The 21804-nt window shown below is 37.2% G+C and overlaps 1 protein-coding gene across 1 annotated transcript in view; it reads right to left on the bottom strand.

Annotated features, from left to right (window-relative positions):
• kiaa1522 (KIAA1522 ortholog) overlaps positions 1-19565 on the bottom strand; it is a 30550-nt gene extending 10985 nt beyond the window's left edge. The window contains 2 exon segments of the mRNA XM_020932774.2: positions 18273-18630; positions 19106-19565. Of these exon segments, the coding sequence (XP_020788433.2) occupies positions 18273-18504 (232 nt within the window). The 5' untranslated portion in view covers positions 18505-18630; positions 19106-19565.
• Between the last annotated feature and the right edge of the window lie 2239 nt (positions 19566-21804).

The following is a 21804-nucleotide window of genomic DNA, read 5'->3' as shown; positions in this document are numbered from 1 at the left end:
TGTGGGTTTAAGCTTTGAGGCTATGTCATAATAAGTGACTTGCACTATTGGCTTGACAATCAAAACTGGTAGTGTAATTGTCTTAAAAATGTTATTGTCTTAAAGAACACATATTGTTTCCTCATCAAAAACATACCAGGTGTTGTGTTTTGTTTCATTCACACATGTTTAACACACAAACCCTGCATATTTGGCCAAAGTTGTTGTTCCCTTAAACAGAAAACACACTGTTCCTTGACCTTGTAATGTCATATACAGGAAGTGCTCCACACACTTTCACTAGAATCATTTGGATAACTTCCGCCATGGAATTTCCAGTCTCTACTGAACTAATGGTAAAAGTTAACTGTTAACTTGAAAACTACCATTTGATGACATCACAGGGTGGAACAGAGCATTGTGAGCTTTGGGTATGTACAGAGTAATAATAAAGGGTTACTCAAACACATGTTAATAAACAAAACACAACTTTGGGTATGTTTTTGAGGTATTTGACCCATTTTATCAAAAAAGCCCAGCCGCTTCTATTCTTTGTATGAATGTGTAATGTGCATAGCAAAACATTTTACAAACAAACTGATGATCAAGATATAAAATAGTTGTCACCAGAAGTATGAACTGTACAACAACATTACAATATGGCAAAGTTGGCTGGTGTGTCTATTATGTAACTGTAGCGTACTCCTGGAAACAAAAACAGACTGGAGCTGGCTGTGACGTCATGGATCAGCTAATGTGGGGTCTACGGAGACAGGTGGGGGCTTTTTATGTGGAGATCCTGCTGGCATATGGCCCTCACATTTCCAGTAAGTCCGTGTTTAACTTTGTGCAGACCTATTTTACTTTGTGCTTATCAAAACCTGCATATAAAATAATAATGCAATATTATTCTGGATTATTATATTTTTCAATTCAATTTCTAGTTCAGACAGAAGTATGGCATTTAGAAAAACACAACAATTTGACAACTATACTACACTACGCTATGCTATAATAATAAACTGATTGAATGTAAGAAGTGCATATTTTGACCTTGAAGCATGATAGTTGGTTTACATGTGACCATAGAAACATCAACTTCAAAGACTAATTACACTCTCAGACACTCTTATGCAGACATTTGCTTTAACCTACATACTCTCTCTTTTTCTCTCTGTTCTTCCTTGTATCCGCACCCCGAGGAATTCTCTTACACAGAGGCATCATGGGAAGTGACAGTCACACTACCTGGTGATTTATTTCCTCCCCTCCTGCCCTCTGCCTGCTCTGCTTCCCCAATTCCTTCTCAGATGTTTTGGCTCTATTTCCCCTTTAACTATGATCAGTCTCCTGGGTCTTACATTCCGTTAAATATAAACTTCTATACAATATTGTGAATTTATAAAGTGCATATATTCCATTAGTTTGCATTGGGGCAGATGGGTTTGTTCTAGTTAATACAAAACCAGTTGATGTAGAGGAGCTCATAACTCAGACTCCCCAGTGCTCCTTTAGAATACAAATCAGGGCAGTAGCCACCATCAGTGTGTACCTGAAGGATAGGCTGTAACCGTGATAGAGGGCCATATTGCTGGTCACATTTTAACCTGAGCTTGATGTGCACTGGCAGTTTCATTACCTTTCGGACTGGCAGCCGATATGGACACAAAACACCTTGGCTACAGTGATGGGTGGGTTAGGATAGTAGAAATATAGTTGAGTTATGCTAATAATAAGAATAACACCTGTTTGCAAAAAAACAAAACAAAAAACGAAGCTATGTTTTTCATATAATGGCAGAAATACAGAAGATAGTATTGGTCTTTTGCTGCTTAAGTCATCAACATTCCCTGTGGGTGTGATGCTAACTCAAAGCACTGCTCTGTTTGAAAATTAGACTTAACATTAGACCTGGTTGGAACTACAACAGGTGAGATGATTTGTGGAGTTAACCATTTTCTCACACATTAAATTACAGTCACAAACTAGGTAGCATTAGCCAACAGTTTTTCAGTTAGTCACTTTCACATTTTTGTTGAAAATCAAACGCCTAAACAGACCCATGAACATTTGTATTGATCACAGGCTCCTGAAATTATGTTGTTTAAATCCATTATGTACTTATTCTTGAATTTTTAAACTATATTTTCATTGGTTTTCAAACTGTATTAGCTTTTGCTAATGTGTGCATTGTATTTCCATGGTAACTGTTGAACACTCCGCCAATAGATATACACATAGAACACCCCCAGTGTGATGCCACTGCAAAGTATCAATACATCCAATTATGTACTAAAACATAATTTGCTATTATAGAGGCTCCTACAGGCTGGAGTCTAGATCTGGGTTTTGTATTCCATTAACATCAGACTTTTTATCTTGCTGATACTGACCGGCTATACCAACAGAACTAAACTTATGCAATGGGCAGTCTGATCTCGGAAAATAGTAGGTTGCTACTAGAAGAACAAATAAGAAAAGACAGGGTTCCTTGAAAGTATAATCTATAAGGCTGTACCCAATCAATATTTTTTTAAGTTCTCAAATAAACCACAATTTAAGTGTGTAGACTTTTTGTTTTGAGTTAGAATAATTTTCCAGTGCGCATTTAATAAAGCCTTGCTGGAAGTTCTAATTGCATTAACATCCCCGAACCAATTCTAGTGGACAAAGTAATTACATATAGCAGTGATATGTCTTCCTGACCTGTGTGCTGTCTCTTTGTATTTCTCTGTGAAGCCATCATCTTTAATGGCGACTTAAAGCTTCAGCAGAAGTGACTTTCCCTGCAGGACCCCTGTGAAGAGTATCCAAAAATGACAACCCAAAATAGTATCTGTCACTCTATTCATGATAATTACTTTCTTACTTTTTGTAAGAGGATATTTGGGTATTTTTCCAGCAGGATTGTGGGATGTTTTTTGCTTGTCAACTTTAGAGAGTTTTGAAGAGTATAAACATTCAGATACGGCTCTCAGCTCAGGCACAGTTGACCCTTCAGTCTCCCAAAACAAGATAATAAATCAGTTTGTTGCAGTTTAGCATGAGTGAGCAAGCAGGTCTCTCAAGGGTGACCTCAAGGCCAGTAGAACCAGCCAACTGAGAAAGGACAATGCAGAGCAACCAAATGTGATTTTAGGGATAGAAGTTACACAAAGATCTAGCATAACATTATGACTACTGGCAGGTTAAGTAAGTTAAGAAATGTATTTCTTTTGAGATGGGTTAGAAACTGAGATATTTTAGGCATAAGAGCAAATAAGACAAGGAAAACTAGTAGTGGAATGTAACAAAAATAAAAATAGCAAAGTACTGTATTTTAGTAAAATACTTAACTGTATGTACTTTACTTGAGTACATTTTAAAGTTGATACTTTTTACTTTTACTTCCATACATTTTTTTAATTAAAAATTGTAAATGCAAATGTAACAATTCTACAAACAATATATGTCTTAAAAATAATCTTATTTACTTTTCAATTTAAATCCATTGTTGTATGCATCCAAAGTATTTGCAAATATGATTCTGGTACATTTTAGACATTTTCAACCTTTATATATTTATTTTAGGAATCACATAAAAGTATTGTGACAAGAAGAGTTATTGTACATGATCTTAAAATTCTGTATCCTGTTTAGTCAAAACCCACCCAGAAATGAAATTGTGTCTGCAGTGGTGTTGTGTGAGAGAGAAATAGAAATGTGGGGAATAACAGGTCTCTCCAGCTCTGACAAAACAACAAGTCATTCTGACAATTGTGAACTCTCAGTGTCACTGAAACTCTCACTCGTCACTCTTTCTCACAGAAATCCCATTATGCATGGCCAATGAACTAAGCTGCTCTTCGGTAAACAAGTTCAAACCATTTTGACTGAATCTGTTTGAAAGCACTGGTAAATCCCCATAAAAAGACGACAGCATGTTTGGGCCACCCTTCTGCCAAAATGCCCCTGCACAAAGGCTGGAGCTGGCAAAAGACAAGAGCCATATGTTTTTGTCCACATATGACATTCTGATAGGATCTATGCTTAATGTACATGTTCTGTGATACCTTCAGAGCTGCTGCTAACAAACTAATTACTGAAGTAAGGGTGTATCATCAAAGTGCAAAGTACAAAAACTTGGATAAAAAACTAAATAGTCCATATTTTATATCTATACAAAAAGGTACAGCATATAACATTTCTGAAAATGTTACTGACTTGCATGGAACATTCCATAGTATGGAAATAAAATTATCTATTCCACATTGCAAAAATTATGTATATCTTATACTTTCTCAATAGCATAGAGAAACTACAATCAGTACGCTATGTTTTCAAGATGATATGATAACATGATGAGTGACCAGGCATGTAACCTCTACATGCCTGGTCACTCATCATGTTATCATATCATCTGTTTGCATAGCATCTGACAGATTTTTCCTGATGGAGAATCATGTATCTTGTTGATTTTCATCCTTGTACCGTACTATTTGGGTAAAACTATACTGTTACCTCTTAAAAAAGCCTAAACCTCATTTCATATTCTGTGCTATGGGGAAAGCAAAAACACAAGCGGAAAAGACCTGTCTGACTGAAGCATGATTTCATTTTAGTTCATCAGTGGTTTAATCTCAGTTTGGCTTTCTGCAAAGTACTGGCAGGACACGCTCAGCTGTCACAAGGTTTACATTATAAATGAGATATTGTCAGTACCACTTTGCTTACAGGTCTCAAAGTGATAGTCATCTTTTTACCCTAACCATGTCATAAGTAGAAAGAATGTCCTTGGAGTTTTGTACTAGTCTAGTGCACTGGTTAAAAACATTTTTGAAATAGAATTAAACTAGAAAATAGTAACCTCCTCACTCCTCACAACATGATCACCAATGTACTCAGTTATTGTTTGTGTGTACACATTTACAATAGAGCTCATCACTGCTGTTCAGTTCATTAATTCCATTAATTCAAAATTTGGGTGTGTCAGGGAGATAAGTCAGACCAAAACATATAACTATAGAATTATTTCATTTGCAGGACAGATGTGAAAATTCTAAGTTCATAAGTATATAATTTGATTGTGACATGATTCTGTAAAAACTCCTGATGTATAGTGCAAACAATCCAAAAACAGGGTACTGTAAAATTCTATATCAATTTTTTCATTCAGAATATTGATAGATCCCATGGCAATGGAGTGCTTGAATTGCATTTGCATCTGTGGCTATCTGGCTCAAACACTAAGCAGTTTTTGAAACTTTTGGTTTTTGAGCTCAGTTTTTAACATCCTATCATGGGATTTGAATCAACTAAGAAGTGCAGCATGTGCAGTTCAAACAGTAACACAAGTAAGGGACTGTTGGATTGTGTAAAATGAGCAGTTTATTTTTCTCAAATCCAGACCAGGACCGTGCAAGAGGCTAGCTAAGAAGCAAGCTATGGACATTTGAGATGCTACAGGCTTTTTGCACCATATGTGGCAGCAAATGTGGCAGAAGACCTTCCAGAGGAAATATACAGAGACCTTCAAGAGGAAATACTTCAATGGAATCAACATAAGGGACTGATGGATAGTGTGAAATTAACTGTTTGTTTTTCCCACATCCACGGACACTGCAGAAGGCTAGCAAAGGAGTCAGCTAAGGAGTTAGCTATGAACATTTAAGATGGTACAGGCTTTTATAGCATATGTGGTAGCAAATAAAACAGACCTTCCGGAGGAAATACTCTGAGATACGACAGAGGAAATAATAGAGAGAATGAACCAACAATATAGCTCTGTCTTTGAAGACTTGAATCACCCACCCTAACCCACCATGAAAACATCTAACAGCAGGACATAAGCTATGGAAAACTTAACAAAGGAGAGGTAAGGAAAAAGAAATGGCAATTCGAGTTCAAGGGAGATCCTACTGACCACTAAAGGGCTTCTGAAAGACCAGCAGGAAAACAAAACACTTAAGGCATACTCCAGAACAGACCATTGTACCCAATGTAACCAAGTAATTATTCAAAGATGGAAGAGTTGCAGAAGATATAAAAAATTATATGGAGGAAAAGGGTTCTCTAGAGGTTGATCTTTGAGGCAGTATTTGAGAGATGCATCACTAACAATAAGTTCTAGGCTGAAGCAAACAAAAAAACATCAGGATAGAATTAAGGAGCTGACTGTTGTTTTGAACAACAGTGAAGACGAGAAATTATCTATACACCTCAGATGTGAAGAACTGATAGCTTCACAAATAGAGATAGGGGATCAGCTGCAGCAAGATAATATTGGAGTTGAGCATTGTTTGCCTTGGGGTTGGTATGAAATTCAAAATTTGTGACTATGTTTGCATACATCCTAACAACTAGAGCAGCTTAAACACTAACTAACTCCTTAGAATGACAGAGAACTTTGGGAGTGGAAGTAGAGCTTTTGAACTTATGATGACACCTTTAATAGCTTGAAGCACTAATAGTGTAAAGGACACAGTTATAAAGCATTTTCAGGTTTCAAAGGTAGTCACAGAGACATTTTGACTGCCACCCTGACGTTCGGATGTCAGATCCTCAATTCTACCTTGAAATTAAGTAGATTTGTTTGGATTAGGATGGCTCTATTCTGCCCACCCACAGATTTGTACCACCTTCCATAGGCCTGTCTGTTTCTACTGAAGACTAATGTAAGTGGCTATTACCTCACAGTGTGTAGTACCTCAAAAAAGTTTAGATAATACACACTGATCTCACTTGCATTCTACATAAAAAGACAAAAAGGTTGTAGACAAGAGTATCTAATATTATGTTATTATGTATGAAGAACAGTTAGTTGTCTCAAAATCTTTTATGTTTCAACATGAACTTAAACTGAAAAGAAAAAAAAAAGATTTATAACATGGGGAAGTGTCATCTTAACAGCAAGATCTGAAGTTAAATCCCAGTTCTAGCATTGTGTCTTTCAGCATAATACAACAAGATTAAAAAAATAAAAAAAATAAAACACTAAAATGAAATTACTAACCAAAACTGTCATTAAAAACCAGACCACCAGAAATTCCCACAGTCAGTGTTAAAGAGTAAGGCAGGACAAGGCTAGACAGGGACTGAAGTGCTTTCAAGTGTATGGAGCCGTGACATCTGGCTGTAGCAGGTCAGAAAACAAGGCTGCAGGTGGAAATTGATGGTGACTATTAAACCAGGCAGAACTGAGAAGGAGATGGTACTGCGGCAGGGGCTAATGTCACACAAGGGAGGAGATGGGTAATGAATGACAAAACTTTCACTGAACTTTTACCACACTGTCAGATTTGTGTGTACTGTCTGGAACTGTGTGAAAATCATGACTCAAAACATGTGCACAAGTAAAATTATTGCTAACTATTGTGTTACTAAATAAACTAATAAACCCACCACTAATACTTGAGCAGGAACAGTAACATTTCCTCTTCTGGTGTCTACTGACCATACTACTACTTGTATTAATGTTAGTAGGTAACAAACATTCATTTATAGACATGTTGGAATTGTAAATCTTGAGGTATGTGCTCAGATACTTTAAAATATAATCAAATAAATTACTTGTGTCTGGTTATTCTCTGGCTTCGTAAAGAAGAGATAAAACACTTACGAGAACATTGTGTTCAGCATATTAACACTCCCAACAAGGCTACAACATGAGCTTAAGGAGAGCTAAATGACATAAATGGAAAGTCACAACACTCATATGATCCGACTTGGTGCACTGCAGGGAATCAGGGACAGTATAACTAAATGGGATCTTCAAAGGAGACCTAGACAAGATCATCCTAACCCAGCTTACAGATTTCAAAAGGCTTACAGCAGAAGTGGGATAATAGGATTCTGAATTTCACATGCTGCACCAGAGAGCTACAAAAAATTAAGAAAATACAGTAAAGAAAATGAAATCATCACACTGCTATGAACAACCAAATTCTCCAGTGAAACAAATTGCAGTTATTTTAACTTGTCTGCAGCTCGAGTAATTCTCGTAAGCTATAGGATGAAGCTTTCCGTTTCATTAGTTCTGCCTCAACACGTTTAACACAGTGAGATATAAAACAGCCAGCAATCCAAGGTCGAAAGAAAAAGTGAAAAAAGGATGCAGTGGATAGAAAGTGGTATTCGCAATGCAATGTTTAACCTACCCCCATTGAGGTGTAAGGTTGTCAATACAATGAAAACTCAGCTTCTAATCAATACTAAAACTTATACTGAAACTAGATACGCATCTGAACATGTATACGGAAAAGACAAAAGGACAAAACTGGACATTTCATTAATAAATTGAATTGTCTTTATCTATTGCAACTTATATACTGTTGTCTAAAAAAAATCATTGTGTGTCAAATTAAATAATTTACAGGTCTCTCTCACTACAGGCACACCTCCAGGAGAGCATATATGTAATATTCTACTTTGAGATATAGTATTTTTGGAACAACACAAAACAGAAGTCATTGAGTTCACCACCTGCTCTTTTGAAGTGGCTACTACCAGCACAAGCAGCACTAAAAACAGTACAGTATGGTCTGCTTTTCGTAGAATCGTATTTTATAGGCCAGAGTTAACATGGAGACAAACAGCCATAAAACAATATGATAGTATAACAAGTTGCAAGAATATAGAAAATAATACATTAATATGCCAATAGTTTGAATAAAAATTGGTACTAGTGTTTGTGAATGGGTGCCCATGCGAATGAAATGCTCTGGTATGTAGGAATGCATTCACACCCAAACTTTTAAAATAAACCTGGGCCAGGCATCTAATAACAAACTAGTCTAAATGACTCATTATCAGTGTGTAACTATTCTTGTCCAGTCTTTTTTAAACCAACATCTTGATGTTTGTGTGGCTTCTTTGAGGCTTCTTTCTTAACTCAGCAGGGTCAGTGGTATCCAAGGAAACAAGCCTAGACTAAAGAAAATGGATCAAAACTTTAACACAGACATAAGGCCATGAAAACATCAATGAGGGCAAAAGTTTAAATGGCAAACACAAAACATTAGAAAATTGAGAAAGCACAAAGAAGCATAACAAAAACTCAATTCTTAAAAGTAATAACTAGTTATTATTCACATCCATCTGCTGTATGCCCTTATTTAAACAAAGTAACACTGCCAGTTACAATATTGTGAAACTTACTTAGGAATTTATTTTAACTGTGCACAAAAATATCTACAGGGAACTATACCGGGAACTCTTCAGCAGACAAAAACAAAAGTCATTTTGAGCATTATCAGTCCATCAGTCTGTGTCACCCAGACCATGTGTTAAGCCTGTTTGTCTGGAGTTTTCAGTTGTTTCAGTGATAGCAATCAGTGACTCACATTAGTTTGGTAACTAGGCCTTATTTTCCTTAATGCCACAGCCTGAGAATTAAAGCATTACAGTTAATTTGCCTTGACATTTAAATTATGCTTGTAGAATAGAACCCCGAACACTAATTACCCAATAAACAGAGAAAACAGTCATGGCCTTGGTTTGTACACACGTTTGCGTAGATGGGCAGAAAGCAGGAAACCATGAAGCTGACTAAGGTCAAGTCAGCATGGGAATATTGCACCTCTAAGTTCACAAACACATAGCTAAACAAATAACTTCAAGTCATGGCCAAACAAATCACAAATGTATGTCTTGTACCTGTAATGAGTTTGTCTGGACGCCCAAACAGCCACAGCTCCTTTTGATTGTCTTTGCCCGACTTTGGTGATGCTAGGAGACTCTTCTCAGCCTGGAGTTTCTTCTTCTTCTGATTACTGTTACCCATTTTTCTCCTGATTAAGCTGGTTCTTCCATCTTGTCTCACATTACCCCTACACTTTGCCCTCTTCCAAGCCCTCGCTTCATATCCTGAACATGTAGTCAATAATGCACTCTCCTCAGTCCCTATGGTCAGATCCGTCCTGCTGATTCACATGCTGGTCAATGCTGTATGTGCCAAAGACCCACTGACACCATTTCTAGCAAGTGTACTCGCACCCCAAATATAGCAATACAAAAAGAGCAAAACAAAAGCTATCCAATCAGGGATATTCTTCGAGATGACACACTTCTTGTCGTCCAGCTGCTGAAGCCACACACCATCCAAACGCTGTCAGGCTCACTACTCGTGTGTGTATCTTCTGTGGCTGAGAGAGGAAGAGCCCCTCCCCTCTCCTCTCCTTTTGCCTCTGCCTTCCTCTAAGCAGCCACATACATGCACACACTAGAATACAATACACCTTTGCTTCTCCACTAATAGCAAGCTCCACTTAGTCCCGCCCTAATCCCATCTTTTGGCAAATGCGGTCATTATTTGTTATTGCTTGAGCGATTTTACCAGGATGACATCAAGGTAGAGTAATGGCAAACAGACAAGTACAAAGCAGATTATCAGTGGTGTTTATGAACCGGAATGAGCATGAAATAGAGGCAATAAATTGTATGATAAAGGAACAGAGGGTTACTGAATAATTCACAAGTACTGTTTCTCATGCCTGACACATCAGGAATTCCTACACATGTATAAATGTGTATACAAAGAGAGAGATGGAGAGTAGAAAGGGGGAAATATACGTGCATGTGAAGCGGTCTCAAACTTCAAAGCTTGTTGCATGATGAAACATTTACTGCTCTGGCGGCGTACTGCATGATGTGATAGAAATGGAAAGAAGGGTTATGATTTTTCAAAAGTTTGCAAAATAGGTAAACAAACAAAGTAATTTTTGGGGTAATTACAATGTGGTTCTCTTAACAATTTCATGTCAGTGTTATGCACTGCTCATTGTTTTTAGTCCTGGACAATATGACAAAAAATGCGTAATTTTTTTCCCCTAATATTATTCCATTAGATTTTTTTTTTTTTTTTTTTTATCAAAACAATACATATTATTTTTACACAAAAAATGTGTAACATTTCTTCCTACAAATCTAAACTGCTCCAAACAACATGGTTACTGACAGAGGAGTGGCTTTAGAACTCTTGATTAAAGACACAGAAACTGATCAGTTTTAAATGACAGCACTGTTATTGCACAATCCTAGTAATTCTATGCAGTCTAGCATGAGAAATAATTCTCAATATATTACTTTCCAAATCAATATGCAACTGGCTGCATGTATGAAGTATAATAATTTACAATGAATATCCCAAAAGAGATTAGGCATATCATTCATATAAACCCATTTAAAGGTAATGTCGTCATGGTAATGTTATTGAGCCTGACCACACCAAAACCTCCTGCGTCATTTGATGCTAATAAATGGGCTCCAAGTATCATCAGGAGATCAAGGTCTGAAATGAGGTCAGCACCACCAGGAGATGAGATGGAATGAACATGGAATAACGTCAAGTCGGGATTGCTACTATAGAAACTAAAACATTGTATAGAAATCGAAAGAGCGCAGTGATTGCCATAGCCACAGTGATCACGTTTCCTGCACGCCCTTCATCCACCATCCTTCGAGTGAACGAGAGAGAGAGAGGGAGGGGAAAACGGGAAGAGAGAGAGAAAGAAAAAAAAACTTCAATAAAAAGCAGATTTACTGACTAGGGTCGGCGAGGATGCCACAGGGCCGACAGAGTGGATATTTACCACCCTCATTTTTGCTCAAGAAGAATCAATTTAAAGGCAAGTTATTAGGGAGATTTCTATATTTTTCTTAATATGTATAAAGATTACCAGCATCTTGTCTCTGCAGTGTAAAATGATCTGTTACATAGAGAGAGATGGAGAAAGCAAGTCACTGCCTCCCAATGCAGCCCCAGCACAACCACACCCTTTGACTGGATTCATATCATACTACTATTCATCCTTCATCAAATCAACGCTTAGATCAGGTTAAAGTCTACTTTTATTTTTTCGTGTGAGAAGCACCCTTCACCCCACATTTAAAATTTGACAACTGCAGGAAACTGTATGGAAAACACTAAAGTAATGTAGTGAAATGCCATTGCAGTGGTTGTCACGGTGACCATTATAGAGGATTTCAGCTGAATTAGGCAAATGAAAGCACATTTCTCTCAAAGAGCAGCTTTAAAGGTAGAAAGGACACACTGTGGGGCAGATAGTGGGTGGCTGACCTGTATATAACCTTGTCTTTATTTCTCTGCTCAGCAAGAGTTGGGTGTCTAAAATGTAGCGATAGAATGCCAAGCACTCCCACTTGTGGCAAAAGGGTGGTATCACAAATAAAGTAAAAGGGACCTAGACAAGTTGTTTACCTGTTACTGCTTGTCAAAGCCTGATCTCGTCAGATCTCAGAAGCTAAGCAAGGCCGGGCCTGGTCACTACTTGGATGGGAGGTCACTACTTGGATGGGAGATCACTGGGAAAATCACGTGCCACAGAGGGGCGCCATTTACAAAAACTGTTGTTGTGTCCTTAGGCAAGGCACTTCACCCACATTGCCTAGTATAAAAGTGGTGTGTGCATGAGTGATGATGGTGGTTGGAGGGGCCGATGGCGCAGATTTGTATTCGCTGTCAGTCAGCTGTGGCTGCAGTATTAGCTTATCACCACCAGTTATGGAGTGAATGAATAATGCTCTGTAAACTGTCTTTGAGTGTCCAGAAAACTGATGCATTATTGTTATTATTGTAATAATATTTTGATATTAATGGTCAAGGCCAAGTCTTATATAGCACATTTACAAGCCCCAGTGTACTTAACATGCAGGACAATAAAAATGTCTAAAAAGAAATTAAACAATGATCTAATGTTGAGCTCTACTAGGCTACATTCAAAAAAGAAAAATATAATATAATATAATATAAAATGTATATAATTAATATAATATAATATATTAATATATTATATTAATTAACCATGATAGATAGATAGATAGATAGATAGATAAATAGATGGACAGACAGAAAGATAGATGGACGACAGGTGACATAACTTTTTCTGACAAGGTAACATGTTCATGATAAAGATGTAAGTAATGCCTCAATCGTCCAGGTAAGGCTCAGTTTGCATTAGAAAGAGCTGTACACTCACATGCTATAGACATGGAGAGGAAATTTCCTGAAGTAACATTTTGACGAAAACATGAAATGGATACTAATACAAGAGTACAGTCAATTATTTTACTGTTGCTCAAAGCAGAAACCAGCTCAAGATAAATGACTCTGATCATATAATCCAAACATGATCCTTTGTATGGCTCTGAACTGCCTGGGTTCCTTGGCTGCTCTGTCATGTTCCCGCTCTATGGACCACTTTGAAACGTTTGTCAAAAAAGGAACACACAGCGTGCTCAGGTAAACAGTCACCACAGGTGTATCCATTACTGCAGTTACATAATGAAAGTCTATATAAGCTAACTGTGATGTACACTGGAGCACGCTTGCCACCCTCAGCCCTGATGTCTTCCAGCTGAGCCCTCACCACATCAAGTCTACAGCACATTCAGTAAAACTACCAGCTCCTATCAGCTTATAAACAATAACCTCGAATGAAGTTTCAGGGGGCTGCTTTGCAAAGCAGACTAAAATACTAATTTATTATTGTGTGCTAATTTAGACAAGATTTCTAATTTCAAATATATGCCTTAAATTTCCTAGTCAGGCTGGCATCACCTAGTGCCTCCGCTCAATTTCATTTCTCTTCAGTGACTAGGTCAGGAATCGGAATACACGAGACGATTTGCAAGAACCCTGGAAGTGCGAATCCGTAACACTTCATTCTGTGTTGGCAACGATTCCCGAGATCGAGGATTTAAAGCTGCAACAAAGAGAATGTTTGGTGAATTTTATCAAGGGGAAGATGTTATTGTCCTTCTTCCTACAGGATTTGTCAAAAGCTTAATACACCAGTTATCCCCATTAGTGGCACATTACATACGTCACAACCAAATAGCAGCGATTGGTTAAATAAAAAAAAGTGCCGGCTTACCGTCGAGCAAACAAATTCTAACACTGCGAGGTCAGACGGTTTCCACATAGTGAAACCAGCTGATGAATTAGGCTATAAATTTCCAAAAATAGATAAGAAATATTGAGCTTCCAAAATTAGTAAAGAGCAAAATAGTTGAAGAATCACCGTGCCAAGCAATATTTTAGCAAAACCTTTTTTGCATTGATTTATTAATATGGCAAGAGTAAATGACAGGCATCATTCCCAAAAAGACCCTACTTACCTTTGGACCTTCCCATCTTATTATTATACACCGTATTATATAATTGCATTATTGCCTCTGTTTCTTGTTCTAACTACACCCACCACTGTCATTCTTGATCTCTGTTGCTAGTTTCAGCAGCTCTATGCTAAAGTGCACAGTATAATTCTATAAGAGGACATAATGTAGCTGTCCTGTTGTAAACTCAGTATTGCTGATTGACACTGGGCTGTGTTGCCTTAGTGACTTTCAGGAGTGTAGCTTTAGTCCTATACTGTGGCTGACGGATGGGGGTAAGAGGAATCTGCTTACCCAGGTAAAATTACCTCGGCCATCAAAGTGTGTACAAGTGGTGAATGATGTTTTCTGGAACAATGTGTGTTTTCATTAATCTTTCACACTATTTCCACTCATCTCTCTGTGCCTGTCCCTCCCAGTGCTCTGCCAGGCAACATTTCAATTGTGCTTTGTGGCCTGTAATAGAGTAGAAGCTGTATATGTAATGTTCTCACTATAATGAGATGTTAGCTTACCAATTACTCTGCCAAGTCTGTAATCTAAATCATAGTTTGTGAATATACCCAACCATACCCACTGCACATGATGTGGCAGCCACACATACCACTAGTGTAATTTGCAACATCTAAAAACTAGCAGGTAATCATATAAAATACATCAAAAGGTCAAGCAAATTCAGTTGAGCTTCTGGGACTTCACTGGAGTTTGGCAATATGTGAAAGAAATTAATATGATTTTTCACTTTAATTTATCAGCTATCATTTTCTATTATAATTCTTTATCTAATTTGGTATTAGTTTCCTGAACATAAACAAAACAGAGTTTTCATAATTGGCATTTAACATAAAACATAGTATGATTTCTTCATCCAAAACTGAAACTATTCAACATAACATGCAAGCACACCCCCGTATGGTAAACAATTAATCAAAGTTATCTTGACCCTTTTGAAATTAATCAAAACCTACCCTGACCTAATATAGACAACAGCAAGATACACATCACAAATTTATTACTCATCCACCATCAAAGCTAAACAAAGCAATACCGTGACAAAATACAAATACCAAACTAACATATCAAAGAAAAGCATTCTTCATTACTTCCATGTTTTCATTACAAATGTCGCAGTTCACTAGTGCTGAGAGGACCACATGGCTGGATGCATGTATAAACAAAGACAGTATATGGACACTCTGATGGAATCCCTGGGCCTATCTACAATGACCTCAGTGCTCAAACAGCCCAATGGAACACACTGGACAAAGCAGGTAGTCCCAGTCTCTATGCACTGTGTTGTTCAGTACAGAGGTGATGTAATGAGCCTGGTGTTAGGATGGCGCCGCGCTAAGCCAAGCAACGAGCCACTGACAACACACACCCTCTGATACAGGCTAGTACTGTGTCACACTAACATGACTTTAAATAAGGAGTACTGCTTACACAATAATAGGCACTGCAGGGGTCACACCCAAAGCAATGGAATATGTTAAGCAATCTGGTGAAGAAATCTTAAAAAGTAGCATGTAAGAACAGAGAAATAATTTTGTTTAGTTTTAGTGCTGTATTTTCAGCATTCACTGTGATGATTATTACGAGTTTTAACTTAAAGGACCCATGTGACAATATTTTCTTACCTATATTATAATGTTGTTTCCTCTTCACAAACATACCCAGAGTTGTGTTTTGTTCTGTTTTGTTTCATTTACACATGTTTAACACACAATTTCCTGCACACAGAAAACAATCTGTCCCACTTTGTGATGCCATGTGGTAATACATGAAGTGCTCCACAAGTGTTTTTAAAGTCCATACACCTTCATTTGAATCATTTGGATAATTTCAGATCTGGAATTGCCTATCTCTACTGAACAAAAGGTAAAATGTAGCTGCTAACTTGAAAACTACCATTGCATGACATCACAAGGTGGAGCAGATCATTTTGAGCTTTGGAGATGTAAATAAACTTATAATAAAGTGTTATCAACATTATATCATGGCTCAAATATAGGAACTTTAAGTAATGGGGAGTCTTCTCGTCTTTATCGTTAATTCTGACTCTTTCCCCCCAAGGCATCAGTTGTAGATTGATGGATGATATTGCAAAGTCATTCTAACCAGCACATTTAAAATAACTTACTGTACTTTAGCGTTTCAAAAAATAAATAAATAAAATCTATCACATTTATAACTTAGAATAGATTGGAGTTGTTTTTTTGCATTTGCTTTTGTGGAGAAGTTCTTTTAATTAAAAAAAGTTCCCTCAGAGCGCTCTCAAGGCTGAATAGGGCTTTGTGATTTGTTGTAATCTCTGCTCTCCATCACATAACTCTAGACTCAATCTGGCAACCAGGCTACCAAGCAGCTATACACACACAAAAACCTGAACACATGCACTGCATGTACCCAAGAAACAATACTTATTATAGGGTACTATTCCGGTAGTTACAAGGGAGGTATTGCTCAACTTTCTGAAAGTCAAGTCTGAATCACAACAAAGCAAACACCTATGTAATTTATAATAACTGAACAGATACTAGAACAGTGAAATGTCATTATTTAATGGTGGGAAAAGTGCTCCTTTACAGGTATTTTCACCTGTCAGCCAATTCACGACAAAGGTAATGACCAGTTTATTGTTCCCACATGAGAGCACCATCTGTCTTTCCTATCTAATCTAATCACTGTCTCTTTTGAACTTACCTCCATTAGTTACTTACAGCTGTTTCTTAAGTAATTCTTCTTAATTAAAGCCTCTGATTGGTTATTGATGCTGACACTGATGACATCTAAATAAAACATATAAAGCCTTTAGTTTTGTATAGCACAGTTACTACCAAATATATACAGTATGTGCTCGAAATAGTACATCAGCGTTTTAAAATTTTATTTTCAAACTTAAATAATATTCAGCGTGTTTAGTAATAAATGTCCTATCCATTTTAAAGAATAATGTTGAGAAGAAAACTAATGTACTACAAGTATAACAATTTGCACCTTTATTTACACCTTCACAGTCAGAGAATATAAACCATGTCATAATTTCTTCCATTAGTGACCATATTGAAAAAATACAAATGCTATAATTACTTTAAACCAACATACAAATCATTCCTTAAACAATGACATAGACCATGCTTTATTTATTTTTATGTACAAAATGAATACAGAAAAATAAATGTGAACCAATGATAAGTTTAAACCTTAATACTGACTTTCTGACCATTGGACCTCCAATATTTTAAAAGTTTTAAAGAGGAATAACTATCTGTGTAATAACTAGAAAGTGCCAATACAAAAGCATGAGTTGTACCACAGTTACACATGCCCACAAAGCCTACACATACAGTGACAAAAGCCAATGGAAAAGCTTTTGAAATGGAACAAAAACAGGAAATGTGGAGAGTGGTAATCTCTGTGCAGGGGAGCAGGCAGACGCATCAGTAAACAGAAAAGGGGATTAGACCCCAGAGCCTGCTTGTCTCTGTGTGTGGGTGAATGTACAAACTGATGGCCTCATAATAACTCTAAAAAATGTTTCTTATTCTTAATCCACAGTGAAAAGAACTGTATACTTTCCATCATTAGCAAATTTTGTGACATATTTATATCTAATACAAGTGGCTACGGATGTGAGTTTTCTTCAGTGGTCATCAGTTTTATTTGCAAAAGTAGATTATGATTTTTGTCAGCACCACCACTACTGTGCAGTATATTATATTATCAGATTTCAGACCAGAACAAGCGCTCAACATCATCTTTTATAAACAAATCCTTTGAATGCTGGACAGTACTTTTAATTTCAATTAACGAGTGAACCAAAAGCTAAAACTGGACTACACCAGAGATGCACATAGAACAAAAAAAAACTACTCAATCGCTTGTACCAATAGTGATATGAATCACACAAGATCAATATGATCTCATAATATTATTTAAATTATCAACAATCATTAGATAGATTTTTTTAATTTGCTTGATCCACCTTTGGTCAATACACCACATACTCCAGTATCCACCGCAATACATCTAGTTTTATGCACCTGAACATGAGCATACATGTTTCATAAGTGCACCAAAATCCAACTGAGCAAAATCTTATGTATATATAAGTATGACATAATATATATTTTCAGCTTTTACTTTTTCATATAACAAAATGTATAACAAAGTTAGCTCACCTTTGGCAGAGTCATGAATGTGCACAGCCCCTTTATTGTCTTTCACACCGGCAGGAATTTGATTGAGTCCATTACCAATGCTCTTCTTCCTCTTGCCTCCCTTTAACCAGCTGAAGGCTTGACCCAGGGAGCTGCCCGGCTTTCTGTGTCCACGTTGAACCCTCGCCTCCCGGGCTAAGACCTCAGTAATGTCCTTAGGCACCAGTTCTCCGGCCGACCTCCTCCTGGACATTTTGGAGAGTGATCCTGGATGTCCAAGCTTTCAAATCAAAGCAAGAATCATCTAGAGTAGACCATAGATGAAACAAGTCCCCTCTTTGGCCCCTGTCACTGTCATAGGCTGTTAGTTCTTTAGCACCTGGGACAACAGTGAAAGCAGCAGGATGAGAAGGAGGGAGTGATATGTACAAGTATGACATAACAGACAGATAAACCAATGCAAATCAAGAGCACATTCATTAGAATAGGGAGATTAGCTGGGATGAAATTTAACACTTAAGTCGGCTTATTGCACAATATGGGGATATGAAGTAATCATCAAAGCATAAGCCTGAGGTAGACTGCAGTATTTTTACATTGTCCTACTCAGGCAGTTTCTCAAGACAAGGCTGCCTGTCCCATTTGTCTATGTATGTAGAAGAAAATCCCTTGAGATGAATAAGACCTGGACGACTGCAGCATCAACAATAAGTGTGTGTCATATGCAGTTTACATTAGCAAAGCTGCATGAATATTTTTTATGTGTCTTTGTATAAAAAAGTCAAATGTATAACTAACAATAAAGCCTGTAGGTCTAGAGTTATAATAGCTAAAGCAACGTGTGTACAACTTACGGTTGTAGCACTATCTACTCCACTGCTCCTCTGCTCGCTCGCTCTCTGTCCGGACATTGTAGACCATGTGTATATGTGTGTTAAGTTGTGTGTGAATGAGGAGCTCCATGCTCAGTGCACAGACAGTCCCTCCCTCTGTACTGAAGCCAGCCTCTCCTCCCACCTCTCCGTGTCCTGCAAGAGCTTAGTCACACAATTTCAAATATGGGATATAAAGTTTGCACCTAGCATAACATCATAACAACATAACTTACATTATAATTATATGAATACCAACCAGACATTAACAGTTTATAAATTTAGCCTCCTTTGCGTGGATCAGGTACTGTCATTCCCGAATCCCCAGGGAAAGTCAGCCCAAGGCCTTGAAGAAACAGGAACACAGATAAAGAGAAAATGCAGTTTAAAACACCCATGGTTAACGCTCTAAACCAGGTAAAGCCACACAAATTCACACGGCTGTCAATATACTACAACAACAGGCGATAGCAGTGAACCGTTGCAGAGCACATCTGTTTGAATTACAGTAAAGGGGGTGTGTCTCTTCTTCTTCTCCTGGACGGTCAGGACGAAATTCGATCTCTACATTTTTAGGTAGACAGGTATGACAAGTCAAGGGGGACATTACCTGTTTATCTAGTTTCGATATACTCACTTAACAAAGCTTTAAGCCTCAAAGATACTTGTGAGTAACCCCTATTTCAAAACATGTATTGTACAAACAAAGTAGTGACATCTGGAAGCACTTTTAGGGGGGATTTCTACTCTGCCTAGAAAGTTACGTAATGCAGTGCAGACTGTTCTTAATGAAATGTAACGCTAACTGTTATATAGATCTGTTGGTAGCATTGTGGGTGTGACTGCAAAAAGAGATGATGATGAGATGATTTACTTGGCCAAACAGGTACCTGAAATGGGTGTTTTTAAATGAAACATTTACAACATCACTGAACTGAGTCGTGTTTTATAGTTGAGAATTACAAGAATGTACTTACACTGAAGCAGAAGCTTTCTTTTAGATTGGATTCCTGCTAGTGTCATTTAATTTTAATCTAATAATTTATAATACTCAATATAATATATAGATAGAATCTATCAATGGGTTTCAGAATGATGAAAAAAATAGCACTGTTGCCATAGCGATTAAACATTTAAAACAAAATACTTCATATTTGAATGAGAAAAAGACCATACAGTAAATGCATCATAATTTGCTATCATAAATGTAAAAATAATTTAATAGCAGTGAAGTAGGGAAGCCTCTGTTCTGAGGAACTAGGTGGGGTCTAAATGAGTCACAGTTTAGTTCACTTGTGCTGCAAAGACTGAAAAGTTTTGGTGTTTCCATGACAATGCGATAAAAACATGGCCTTATGTATGTCTACTTGGCATACCATGAACAACAATGTTATTACCAAGCACAAAGGTACATGCTAACAGTGGTATAACTGTTATTTTTACGCTTTATACGCTAAATATTTAAACTGGGTCATTATTAAGAACAAATTAGCAGCAATGACATCAACATGTGTATGATGTTGTGATTTGTGGTTTTAGTTATATAATGTTTTTTTTTCTGTGGTGGAGGCTCAATGTCTATACAAAGGCAATAATCAAAACATCATTATTCCCAGGCTAGAGTACTTGATTTAATCACTGCTATTATACAATATGTAGCTTGTTAGTCAGTACCATATAGCTGAGTATGTGTGGAGTAATTGAGAAATGAGGGCAGAGCCAAAGTTAAAGTGTGCAATAATAGACTTGGAGCATAGGGAAAAGTTTAAAACCTTGCTGTGCTATGAAATACAGGGATTCCTCAGCATAAATCAGAGGTGCTTTGTCTCTCTAGACACAACTAGAGCAGGCAGTACTTTGTGAACACCCAATATACTGATAAATATGCACTGTACTTTTGTATTATGGAGAAGTGGTATGTGATATTGTAACGACAGTGCAATAATACTGCTAGTAGCCTATTGTCAATATGCTTTTACTTCTGTTGAATAATATTAAACAGTGTTTGCATAACAATGGTGTACCATGAGTGCAGATTTGTAAAACACCTTCCAAGTAAGAATGGGTGTACAAGTTGGCATTTAAACACACATAAAGAAAACATATTGACCTTAAGTGCCCTCTGCAGTTTCCTGTCTGGACGTGTTGCTACCTGCACCTTTGTCATTACTATCACATTCCTCTAAACTGCCCCTGGAGAAGATACAAAAGTGTTCAATCGCAACATATTATTTGATAGTAAAAGTCATAAATGCTCTAGTTAGCACCAGGTGTTTAAAATGAAAATAGACTGAAAATGAGGTGTGAATATTGGTGAGACATTAACTACTGAATGAAGCTGTGGATGCAGACTGTTTTTATAATGCCTCTAGGAAACATTTTCTTCCAGAAGCCAGACAGCAACTCTAAGACAACACAGCAGCATTTTACAACCCCAGTTGAGTCCTAAAACAAGTCACAACTTAGTCACAGAGGACTCAACTGCAAACATGAGGCACCCTCCAACAAAATATTTAAGCATTATGGTATTTGAAGTTGAAAGCAGTGATGTCATGGAGAAACATGGCTGCACTGTTGACCTTGGATTAGCTTTTCCTGATGTCTATCTTTATGATGCTATCTTCAGAAGAGGACATGGGAGGGATCTTTACTCGTTTAACCCTTTAGCCATCCATCTTTTT

Source organism: Boleophthalmus pectinirostris, unplaced genomic scaffold, assembly GCF_026225935.1.
Source record: "Boleophthalmus pectinirostris isolate CB_2022bp ecotype Guang Dong unplaced genomic scaffold, ASM2622593v1 HiC_scaffold_21, whole genome shotgun sequence".
Taxonomy (NCBI): Eukaryota; Metazoa; Chordata; class Actinopteri; order Gobiiformes; family Gobiidae; genus Boleophthalmus; species Boleophthalmus pectinirostris.
Note: the sequence above shows the minus strand (reverse complement) of the source record. Positions and strands in the feature narration are given on the sequence as shown.